At 37.7% G+C, this 13,068-nt stretch overlaps 1 protein-coding gene across 7 annotated transcripts in view; it reads left to right on the forward strand.

Moving 5' to 3' along the window:
• Nucleotides 1-12,244: 12,244 nt before the first annotated feature.
• LOC126248810 (palmitoyltransferase ZDHHC20-B-like) overlaps nt 12,245-13,068 on the forward strand; it is a 344,143-nt gene continuing 343,319 nt past the window's right edge. For 6 of the 7 annotated variants that reach the window (XM_049950220.1, XM_049950216.1, XM_049950217.1 and 3 more), the window contains exon 1: nt 12,245-12,510. In XM_049950220.1, the coding sequence (XP_049806177.1) occupies nt 12,360-12,510 (151 nt within the window). In that variant the 5' untranslated portion in view covers nt 12,245-12,359. The remainder of the gene's footprint in view (nt 12,511-13,068) is intronic. The other variant, XM_049950215.1, reaches the window with a different exon arrangement.

Here is a 13,068-nt window from a genome sequence, read left to right on the forward strand (position 1 = left end):
AGTACGAAGTCTGGGACCACAACACCTCGCAACAACCGTACATGAGCTCCCAAGATCTCGTCACGATACCTGACAGTAGTTAAACCTTGCCGATTAATCTGTACAGATTCATGAAAAGGAATTCAAAAGGTCAATATACTCCCTCCCCATACCATTAGGGATCCTCCTCGATATCGGCCTCATTCTACAATGTTTGGGTCCTGCAATCGTTCCACGGTGCCTCCAGACGCGAATCCGTCGAGAAGCACTCTAAAAGACAAAATTGGGACTGATGTGTGAAAAGAATATTGGCCCACGGTTCGACCGTCCAGGTGGCATCTTGAAGACTCCACTATAGACGTTCCATTCTGTAAAGACACATCACAGGTACAAATACAGCTTATATCTCGTAGTAAAGGGCACATTGCTGACGACTTCTGTACTCTGTTTTCCTCGATACAACACTTTCAGTGGATGCTGTGGGGTCAGATGCCAGTTGCTGTGCAGTACTACGACGCTACTGTCGTGGCCTTACAGCCAAATAAACGTCCTCTCTTTCTGATGACCCACTTGGTCGGCCCTGCTCTGATCTTTCGATCTCTCTAAATTGTCACCACACACGAGAAACAACACAACGATTCACATGAAGCCATTGGGCCACATCAGTTCACGACTCTCCTACTTCCATTCTTCCCAAGGCCCTCCACATCAAACAGTCTGGTAGGCGTCTTTTCTGTGCCACATTGTACTGTCTATGAATGTGTACAGAGCGATTATGATTGTGAGATACCTGGCAACCACTACCCTGTTTCATAGGTGCCCTGAATTCATTTTTGGCGTGGTTGTTCATTGGCTGGGATGCCATGCTCCGTGCAGAACATGATGGTACCGACATCTGTTGACAATCTGTAAGATTATATTGTGAATTGGACACAGGACAAGGAAATCGCGATTTGTTGCTTTAATTTTGGACACCGGTGTAGATTCAGGCATGTAGGTACAGTTGTGGGAGCCATGGGTTCAAGGAGAAGGTTAGAGACCACATGTTGATGCACTGGTTTAATGTTGGGACTAAAGAAGGAGCAACGACTTCTAGTACACTGATTCACCGTTTTATAGGCCCCTGTAAAATTTTAAGGTTTCTGAGTCCAGTTAATATCCTGGTCCATAATGATTCGAATGGGAAAATCTCGAGAGTATATCTTAGTCAGGTTAGGGAGGGTAGTTAGCCTCATCTTAACCTTCTACCCAAGATACCAGTTCCCCAGCAGGGCATCTTTGGGTTTGACTGGGGGACGTTGACCAGGGTTGCCTATGTCCCTTATTCATTTCTACTCTGGTTCAGCATCGTTACTTTGATAGTGTAGAGTACTTCTGGTGGTGCCACCAGTGCTCGCTCACAGAAAGAGGGAAGGGAAATGCAATGGAGTGTGATTCAGTGTGAGTCAACGTGGTCTGACACGAAGATTAAATACTCTCTTTGGTGGGGATGATTACCTTGCTGAAGTTTTATCTGTCTCTCGACAGTGTGAACTAGTGTGTTGGGATACTGACGTTTAGTGGATACAATCAACTGCTTCTGGGAAGAGTCATGAGTCTGGTTTGCATCGACTGCTACTTGCTGTTCTGGAGACCAATGTCTGTTACTAGGGGCATGGTACATTCGCCTAAGTTCTGATTGCAAATGCGATTTGGAACTGATTTGCCCCTCTTAAGTTAAGTAATTCCATACATGTTTCTTGCTTTCTGACTTTTATTTTCTTTGGGTTTAAACTGTTGGTACTAAAGTATAAGCATGTTCTTGAAACACAATTGTGGCTTGAGCTGGTACATAGCAACTTAGTATTTCAGATGCCTGATTAAGTACCTGTTTGCTATGTTAAAAAATTGCAATGGCTGTTAGAATGTTTTTCATAGGCTGGTGAATAACAAGAAGTCATATGAGATGTCTGCTTAATAACTGTGTTACTATTCTAAAAAAAAGTGACAGCTGTTAGAATATTTTACTTAAGCTGTTGAATACTAAAAAGTTATATGAGCTATAGACTTAATGATTAGTTTGATTTTTTTTAAATTGTGACATTTGTCAGAATATCTTTCTTAAACTGATGAATACTAAGATGTCATATGAGTTGTCTCTTTAATAACTGTTCTGCCGTTTTTAAAAAAAATGTGGCAGCTGTTAGAATATTTATCTTAAGCTGGGGTATACTAACATAAGAAGACATTTGGGGCTATTTGCATAATAACTGTTTATTGGTAATTTAAAATTGTGGCAGCTCTTAGAATATTTTTCTAACTAAACTCATGTACTGTGAAGCGTCATATGTGTTGTCTGCTTAATTACTCTTTATTACATTTAAAATTGATGTATCTACTTGAGTCTTTCAATAATTCAGTAAAGGAATCTATATTTAAAGGGGAGTAAATGTTGCAGCAACTATGTGGGGCTCCTGTCCTTCCATTAGGTTGACCTAATCTTAAGTTTCCACCTAAAACGCACCCTTCAGCCATGTCAGATGTGGAGTATGGGAATGCAGTGTGTTTATGGCAAGAATTTATATCCCTAATTTAAAGGAGTATGTGATACTTTATGTGGGTATGGAAATGCGCTTACTTACAGATATGTTCAAACGATTCCAGAGTGTATGCCTTCATACATGCGAACTGGATCCTGTTTACGACTACATCTAGCAGGGCTTTCGTGGAACGCTATGTTGACAAGGACACAGGTCAAAATTGAACTCTTGACCAATGTAGACATGTTGTTGTTTGTTGAACTAGTGATTCACGGCAGCCTTGTCGATGTGTCCATAGGCACACCAAGGCAAACAAGCCATGAACTCATGAACGGTTCAAGGTATCTGTTGATTTAAGCTACATCATGTACTTCGATGTAAACAAACAGGCAAGCTATGCAGCAACCTCTTCATGTTGAAGGGTTTCGATGGCTTCCAATAAGGAATGCACCAGGTTGGGTAAAAAAATCGAATATATACGAGAAGGTTCTGAAACAGGGTACACTTTAGAGGTAGATTTAAAATACCCTATCAGTTTTCATGATGAGCATAGTGATTTATTGCTGTTTCCAGATCATCAGATGCTGGAAAACGGTTCCCATGATGACAGTACTGGTGGTGAAACAAGGTACATACGGTATTATCGTAATCTCGACCAATGTCTCAAGTTGGAGTTGCAACTGGATAGGGTAATTCGCTCTATTTCCTCCAAGCAGTGTCCATGATTGAAGGAATACATTAATTTACATACCAAAAAGAGGGCTCTCGAGATGTGTACATTTCAGAAAGAATTTTAAAAGCTTATGAGCAATGCAATTTTTAACAAAACAATGCAAAATATTAGAGAACATAGCGAAATTCGCTTAGTCACCTGTTGGAAGGGGCACTATGGCAGAGCAGATTATATAGCCAGGCTAAATTTTAAATGGGCTACGATCTTCAACAAAGGTTTCGTTGCCCTGAAGATTGCTAAGGTTTCAGTAGAGTTCATGAAACCTATGTCGGTATGTGTATATTGGACCTATCCAAACTCCATATGTACCAGTTCCATTATGAATTTGGGAAAACTCACTTCATAGATCCAAAGTTACTTACTATGGATACTGATAGCTTCATCTATTAGGTGAAGGGCTGTGATCCAAAGTTACTTAATATGGACACTGACAGCTTCTTCTATTAGGTGAAGGGCTGTGATTCCTACAAAGTAATAAGGTGCCACCCAATGCACTCAACGACTCTAGTTATGCAACCAATAATTCTTTATGGCATAGCACCTGTCAACAATCAGGTTATCGGTATCGTGAAAGAGGAGATGAATATACTGTCGATTATGTAATTTGTAGGTCTCCTCTCAGAAATATATGCATACCGTACAGATGCTGGTCCAACCCTTAAACAGGCTAAGGGTGTGCAGCATGTACCATCAATGGTCCTCACAGTTGAAGTCTATCTGAAGTACTGGCGGTGCTCTGCCCCCAACTCTGCACATGGTGAGGCATTTCAGTATTCGACTGCAAATACATGATGTGCACACTTTATCAAACTGAAAATCTGTCTGTCTCGACATGATGATAAGCGAGTCATTTGTACTGATGTGATCGAAACCCCACTGTACGCGCACTGCTCTCGTGGGCAGTAGAGCGTGTGCATCTGTTGTAGACAGGGTGTTCTGAAACTATTCATTAAAATTAATATGGGAGGTAGAGAACATCAAAACAAATATACACTGATGGGCCAACACGACTTGACCACTGCTCACTACGACGTTGGACGGCACCTGGAGGCATTGCTGGCAAGTGACTCGGTAACAAAAGTATGTAAGCTGAGCAGACATGGACGGGGCATCACCCTAGCGAAGATATGGGCTGCAAATGAGGAGTTCCATTGAAATAAGCGGCTTTGACAAAGAGCAGATTATTATTAAGCAAAGTCTGTGAACGAGTATCTTGAAAATGGCGAAGTTGGTCGTATGCTCACCTTCTACTGTCCTGAACATCTACAGAAAGAGGTAGAAAGACAATGAAACTACCACTAGGTACTAAATGGTTGGACGTCCATGACTCTTCACAGAACGTGGTATTTGGAGACTTGTCTGCTATATAAATTAGGATAGATGGTGATCTGTGCCATCTCTGCCAGAAGATCACAATCGATGTATAAATTTATTGCAGTACACCATTCATCGGACATTGTTGAACATGGATCTCCATAACAGAGTATCCCTATGTGTCCACAAGTAGACCCAACGATATCGTCAATTATGAATGCAGTACGCAAGGAACCATCGGGATCCGACCGTTGATCAATGGAAACATGTCGGCTCTTCAAATGAATCACATTTTTGCTGCAGTAGGTCGATGGTCGTCTCCACCAACGCCATCATCGAGGTCAACATTGGCTCGAAATGTGCAGTGAACCACAGATGAAGGCTGGTGGGAGCAGTATTAAGTTATGGGAGGCATTCTCCTGCGCTTGCATGGGGCCTGTGGTAGTAATCGAAGACACGCTGACAGCTGTGAACCACCTGCATCCTTTCAAGCTTGATGTCTTCTCTGATGACAATGTCATCTTTCAGCAGTATAATTGTCTGTGTCTCGGAGTCAGAATCGTGCTACAGTGGTTTGAGGAGCATTATAGCGAACTCATGTTGATGTCTCAGTGACCAAATTCGCCTGATATAAATCCTATGGGACTCGTCTGGGTCGCTATCAGGTACCATCACCACATACGCAAGTCCGTGGTCCATTGTTTACACGAATTACATGACCTTCGCATAGACATCTAAAGCCACATACCTCCACAAACCTGCCAAAAAACTGTTGCCAATCCCAGGGAGGAATAAGTCAATTCTGAACTCTTGGTTTAAAGTTCTAATGGGACTAATAGCTTTTCTTGCATCTACTTTTCCTAAAGTGGTGAGCAATGATTTCACAGTTTTCTTCATTTCACATTTCCAAGGCTCCATTTTTCCTTTGAAAACAGTGGGAGGGGGCTTTGTATACTTATATTCTATTTTTAAAACTTCTTTGGTATTTGCAGGACTAATTTCATTCACAGTTTTGTCCATCTTGTTGATGAGTTCTTCTCATATTTCGTCTTCTCAGTATGTATGTCCATTGCTGTTTCTAATGCTTGGGTTTGATGTATGATGCACTCCTCTTCCTTCTTGGAAGTGTGACATTTCCTCTAGGCAGTTAAACAGTCATTGTTCACAGTTATCATTATGCCTATTGTGGGGAAGCAGCATACTCACGCCTTATAAAATTCACATCAGTCTTTCCATTGTGTGCCAGCCTAGTCCGCTACAACTAGCTCTGACGTCATAAATATTGCGCAATACTTTAAAATGAAGTAAATAACCTGAAACGTTTTTAGCATGTCAGGAGTAATACAAAATCAACATGTGTTGGATATCAGTTCAATAACTTTAACCATTTTCGAAATTCGGATGTTTTTCTGTAAAAATCATTGGCGCAACAGAAAAGAGCTAGAAACTTAAAAATTTATATTTAGATTCCTTTTGCATAATAATTTAGTAGAAACAGTATTCTGGACTCACAAATTAAAATTTTAGTTGAAATTCATGATTTTTCTGGTTTTTGTCTTAGAAATTAAGGAAGCAAGATAGATTAAGTAGGCGAATAAATAAAGCTAGGATATTTAAGTAGAAGGTAGATCCGCTATAATCATAAAAATGTGAGAAGTTTCAACAGAATAACTATAAAACTATAGCTATAGCGTATCTCCAAAGAGCAAGTTCAGAGTTCGTCTACTGCATGTAGTGTAATTAAATTAATTCTCTCGCCCAAAATATTTGACTTAGTCACGTCAGACTTTTATTATGATTACTTACTTGTGTGCTGATTGCACAATTAAATTGAAAGCTTCATCGGCCATCAGCAAAGGAAGCAATGATTTATTCGATAACTTAAAGTGGTGCATTACTAGCCCAGCAGCTAGTCGGGAGAGCAGATTTGATCAGGCGTTCCCTTAGCAGTCCGCACCACGGCTTTATATGTAAGAACGCTGTGCGAGAAAAAAGAAGGCCCCAGTTCTCTCCAGATGCTGATTAGCGCTCCACCTGTGCCGGGAGTCGCGTCGCGTTGGTATCGTTGATATAAACAGCCTCGGATGTAGTAATAAGTTACTCGGGATATGCATAACCATGAAATCGTTTTCGAGTGAAGTGTTAATTTTGGGATGACGTTAATGATCTATCTTTAGTTTGCGTATGTCGTATTTTCATGTGCTGCCGCAGGACAGACATTCTACCATTATTTAGTGTGGCGTTTGATGAACATTATCAACAAATTATGGTGAGCATTCACTTAAACATTTAATTTGAACAGTTATAGGTGGCATCAGCGCATTAGACTCTGAACTGCTCTGGTAGTTGGATTGTGTGGATTATTTTTGGTCTGTGACTTTCAAAATATAGTGAACATTTTAGAGAGAATGGTTTTTGATTATGAATCCCAGACAATCTCCTAATTCCTCAGAGCTATAGGCTGTAGCTATGAATGTATTTCTCAGATGAAGTGGGCACTAGAAATTCTAATTACAGGCTTCACATTTTGCTAATCACTTTCTGGTTGCCAATATTGTAGTTAGAGAGCCAGTGTTGAGAACGGCAAACAGCATAAATACAAAACATGTATTCAATTATTCCACCTGCTGCCCCACACTATGCTAAGAGTATATCTTCCTCATTTTTTTATCCCTGTTGTTTTTTGACAGCCTTAACCAATTATCCTCTGTATTTAATAAATGTTTCTCCACTGGTTGAGCTAGGTCTTTGAATTCATTTTCTTTATCATTTCGTTTATTGGTGCCAAACTGGGATACAGCTGCTGTGTTGTTCCTTCTGTTAACAGGTATGAGTCTGCACTTTATTACTGAGACATAGTGATGATAATTTACATTTATCCTATTTTTGACTTTGATATTCATTATGTTGGAGCGCACTCTCAAGATGAGGCAACATGGTCTGTGTGGAATTCGCTCATTATTGTGTTGGGTGATCACCATACTGTTTGCTTTCTGGGCAGGTGCCAGTAATGGAAAATTATAATTCCCACACAAATCAATGAATAAATAAAGAGGTAACAAAGTTTCTTGCCATTTTGATTCGAAGATACCTGATATGAGACAAAAATGCCGAATACATTAATGACAAACAGATTTCAGGTTGTTATGTCTTAAGGGCTCTAGCAGGAGGCATACGCACAGGCACTAACATCTGCTTAAAATGCATATTTTAAAGCATATTTAAAATCTCAACTCATATTCTGGGGAAATTCACCAGCAGCGCAGGGGACTTCCAGAATCCAGAAAGGAACCACTAGGATTATTACAGGAAGCAAAGCTAGATAGTCATGTAAGTCAGTTTTTTAAAGATAAAAAATGCTACCACTAGCACACATGTTTATTCTTGACACATTAATTTGCATTAAAAATGTAATTGAAAATGGTAATAGATCAGAAAAAATTGTGACTTATATAATCACAACACTAGATTAAAAGGCAACTTGCATTTACTCCCAGCTAATACAAGTCTGTATTAGAAAGGTGCTAGATATATCGGATTAAACTATTCAGCAAGTTACCAAATATTTAAAATAAATACTTAATATTAATGCTTTTAAAGGATATCTTAGATAATATTTATAGTACTACCGCTTCTATTCAGTAACTGACTACTTGAACTACAATTAATGTATAGATCTGTAACTTTTGTAATTTCTAACATGTAGAACTACATATAACCTTGAGAACTGTTCTCTGTAATGATTAGAGTGAAGTCCTATATCAACTTGTACATTGTACTACCAGTACAAGCGACGAAAAGATTAAATAAATATATAAACTTGGACATTAAAGTCACCCAATAAGATTTTCATATGGCGTTTTGCGATCTTAACCACTCTGGTAACCATCTTATAACAGAATTTGTCTGTTTCATCAACGTTATTCCGGTTTTTAATCTTAATTAGAGCATTACATTAATAGAAATATCACATTTTGTTTTGAAACCTCAGTGTTAGAAAACAGTCTGTTATTGACAGTATCAAACTTTCAGACAGACCTATTATTAACAGTAGTGGATGTGCTGAGAGCTAAGTTGTTCTTCATGACTGTCTTTTGGGCCTTTCTCTTAAAAAAATATCTACGCAATTTAAGGATTTCTTCGCTTGTGAAAAGCATTTCTTGCAATAGAATCATTTATTTATTTATTCCTGTTCTTTTGATCCAGTATACGAAAGATCTGCATGAATATGGAATGGGTCATAATTATAGATGAGAACAGGGCTAATAGACACAGGTTGTAATATGTGTCTAGGAACAAAATATGCTAATAATTACAAGTTTAGGCATTTTCTGCCATGAAACAGTTGTATAAAACAATCAAATAGTAAATTACAATTATTCCACATTTCCTAGGCTTGAAGTATGTCATTAGCCTGAATAAAAATTTCTGTGCTGACACAGGTTATCGTGTTCAGCCACAAATTGGTAATAGCAAATTTCACCAGTACAATGTAGAAATATTTATATTAAAGAATACATCTAAAAGATCAATCAGACAAAGTTTTAAGTGAGCAAAAAGACCTGCAAAATGGGAAATTCCTAGACAACTTTCTACCAGTTCTAGGGCGAAGCATTACAGAAGCACAGAATGTAAAACTATCACTACACTCATTAATAAATATGACTGTAATGCAAAACATCAAGCAACCATAAAGCATTTTTACTTCACTCTTGTGGTTCTCAGTACTATCTCATTAAAGTACTGTGATAAATGTGACATATAAGATCTTTGTACCAACTATTCAAAAATGATGTGCGCCTACAATAACAGAAAAAATATTTACAAGTTATTTTAAAGAAATTGCATATAGTCACATTTACACCAATGATGAACAATAATTAAATATATCTGAGAACAAAAGCATATGCAGGTTAAATAGCAAAATTCTTTAAAATAATTATAATCTTCTTAGTGTTAAGAACGTTATTTAAGAGCTTTGCAACAATAGCGCGAAAGTGATGTGCTTCTAAAATAGTGTCAACACCTCAAACTAATTTATGAGCATGATTTGATGTAATAGGAGCAACGACGTATATGATATAATATGTTACCAAAAAATCATCTGTAAAGTAAGTTATAATGTGCCTACTACATCTACAGATATGACTTGTTCCTACATAAAAATCACAAGTGTCATTAATGTATCCAATGTATGAAACTTCCGTTTTAGATACTTGAAAATGGCCTAAGGCCGAAATTGTACAGCCGTACAGGAAATAAAGAAAATGGCAGCTAAAGGCTCCAAGAAATCATTCAAAAGATTAAAAAAGAGTTTTTCACAAGATATTGTTTCAATGTACTCCTAAACTGAGGCATTACACTGTTAAAATGTTTTATGCCCAATGGGAGTGCATTAAATGCCTTCGTGCTTCAGTAGTACATGACCTTTTGTATTAGACTCAAGTTGTTTCTATCAATGTGCAACTCATATTTTGATCTTGTGTCATAGTCATTATATATGCTATTGATTTTCTGCATGGGGAATTTCTTAACAATAAAGCACATAAGGGATAGGATATATTGTGAGGTTGTTGTTAATTTTATATGTATTTTAAAAAGATTTCTGCATGACTGGATTCTGTTAACTCCACTTAGAATTTGGATTGCTCTTTTCTGAGTGGCAAATACTTTATTTGACAATTGTTGCTTACCCCAAAATATTTTTCCACAGAGAAAAAATGAATGAAAATAGCCAAAATAAGCAGCCTTAATAGTGTCAATATTAGTAGCTACTGCTGTCATACATAGAGCTTATGTTGCTGAACTAAGTCTTTTTTTTTCAAGTCCAGAACATGGCAAGACCAGTTTAGTTTACTGTCAAAGTGCAGGTGTACAAATTTTGAAGAATCAACTTGCTATATATTTTGATCATTACAGCTTAGACTTATGTTCTCCCTGACTTTCTGAGACCCAAGGAAATGTTTCTTTTTTTTTAAATTCAGGTCACTGCTGCTGAACCACTTATGAGATCATGGCACAAAAAGTTGGCAAATGTTGCACTGTCATTGTCAGGTGTTTTTCAACTAAAAGGTATGTAATATGTACCAAGTGCAAAGAAAGTAAATTTGTTAGTAGCTTTTGTACAAAGTGGAAGGTCATTTAAAAAAAGGGAAGAGTAAGGGGTCCAGCACAGCACCTTGAGGCACTCCTTTACATACTGTTGCCCATTCAGATGAGGCTGTTGTGCCATCTCCATCGTTCAACGACACCCTCTGCTTTTTATCAGTCAGGTATGATCGAAGCCTCATTCCCATTGTGTCACTTTGACTGTATTATACCGCTTTCGAAACGAGGATTTCATGGTTCAGATGACGGCTTTGGTTAAATCGCAAAATATACCAGCTGAAACCAATCTATTGTTCAGTGCTTCCAAAACATTATTGGTAAAGAAAGTATAGTATCTCAGTTGATATGCCTGTTTGGAATCGAAATTGACAATAGCTAAGAACCCTATAGATGTTCAGGTGTTCCACAATTCTCTTATATTTAAGTTTCTCGAGAATATTGGAGAAGCATGTTAAAAGGGAAACAGGGCAATAATTTGAAGCATCAATTTTTTTCTAGAATACTGATTTCGCATCGTCATATTTCATTCTGTCTGGGACAGTATCTTGTAGAAGGGATTTTTTAAATATAAGGCAAAGTAGTACACAAATGGAAGTGTGACAGTGCTGAAGTACGTTAGTGGAAATATCGTCAAAGCTAGACGAATTTTTATTTTGAATTTTAGTGACAATCCTTTTCACCTCACTGACTATAACAGAGGCTACGTGCATTTGTCTTATTTTGCACAATCCAGATCCTTTCAGAAGATCCATGGCCTCATTGACTAAGATAGAAGGAGAGTGGAATAGCATTCTAGTAAAGCAGAATTTTATTTTCGAGGAGAGCTTCACACAGCTATTTCATCTTGGTGGCTGGCATTTATAAATCTGTATTTAAAGATACCAAGAAAGTGCTCGATTAGGATTTTGGTTTTTGTGTCTCTTTGGGATTTCCAAGACGCTCCGGATAATTTTATTTTGTTTTGCCATCACGACTGTATAATTTAATTTCGCTGAGGAATAATGAGTGACTCCTACTATAATTGTGAGTGTCAATCTCGAAGTACTCTTTACTTTGGCATTCATTTTACGATTTCTTGAAGACGACTGTATTTCTTCATCCGGATATGTAACGGTAACTGTACTACTGGGCTACTCAAGCCACTCATCATTTCCGCAGTCGAAGTTAACTGCTTTATAAAAATGAAAATGGTTCTACTTCATTATTGTTATTTTTTTTTAGGAGTAATGACATTAGTGGTAGTGTCATTAGCAGTATTATGTTCAGCATATTACTGCAAGACTTGTGTTAACCCTGAGAAATTTATTATTATTGTCGCTACAATGATCAAGGTTTGCTCTGTAAGATAATTGTACACCTTAGTACCGGTATGGTCTTTGCAAAAGTCACAAGCTTGATAATGACATGCAAAAAATGTAAATAGCCCTCAATATTATACCTAAATTATTTTAAACGGGCCAGAGCAAACTTTTTTAAAATTACTCAGATCACCTTTCACGCCTATATATGGTCTGTGATTAAATTATCGATTTGCAGGGTGAGGTGAAACGTGACAAATCTTTGGTGGGAGTGTCACGTAACTGAAATATCTTTGTTTTGTACTTAGGTAGTTGAATGGAATCACGTTGGGTATACGGATGTGTAGTTGTCATGCTATGTCTTGTAGTGTAGATATGTGTGTGTGACAGAGAAATGAAAGTGTATGGATGTTTCAAATGATGCCCTCGAACACTAACGATCATAACCGTACAAAACTGTATATGTGGTGCTTCCAAACTGTTAAATGGGTTCCTGTACTCTTCATAGTTACGATCGTCGTGTGGTCGTATTATGCATACGTAATTCAGCTGTGTATATGTGAGTATACTTTACGTTGTTTTGTTGGTGGTTTGTTGACTATGAATGGATTTTCAAATCTATACTGTTACAGTTCTCTTATGATTGTTTACAGTACATGTTTGTTGTGATTAAAAACGAAACAACACAGCTACGTTAATATTATGGTGTTTATTTTTTTCCAAAAGTTTATTGGCATTGAATTGCGAGTAATTTGAAATACCAGCAAGTGATTTTTCTTAACTCGGTTGTTCCCACATTTTTATACGTCCATGTAAACTAGAAACAAGTTAAGGGTAGCCGAGTAGCAAGTGTAAGACCATATAACATTTTCCTTGTACGTAACATGGTTTAACATAATGGTTCCCATTTACAAAAATATGGAAGAACCTTTCCAACAAAATTTGATACACGTTGCATCTGTCGGTGCTGTGGGTTGTCAAAGTGTTATGAGTGGTTTGGCATTCTCGTTGAACTTGGTTTCCTAGTAATATCTTATTCTGTGTATCGACAAATTATTCGTCCAATTTACGATTATGGCATCAGTCAAAATATAGGATCGTATTTGACACTCAGTTT

Source organism: Schistocerca nitens, chromosome 3 (genome assembly GCF_023898315.1).
Source record: "Schistocerca nitens isolate TAMUIC-IGC-003100 chromosome 3, iqSchNite1.1, whole genome shotgun sequence".
NCBI lineage: Eukaryota > Metazoa > Arthropoda > Insecta > Orthoptera > Acrididae > Schistocerca > Schistocerca nitens.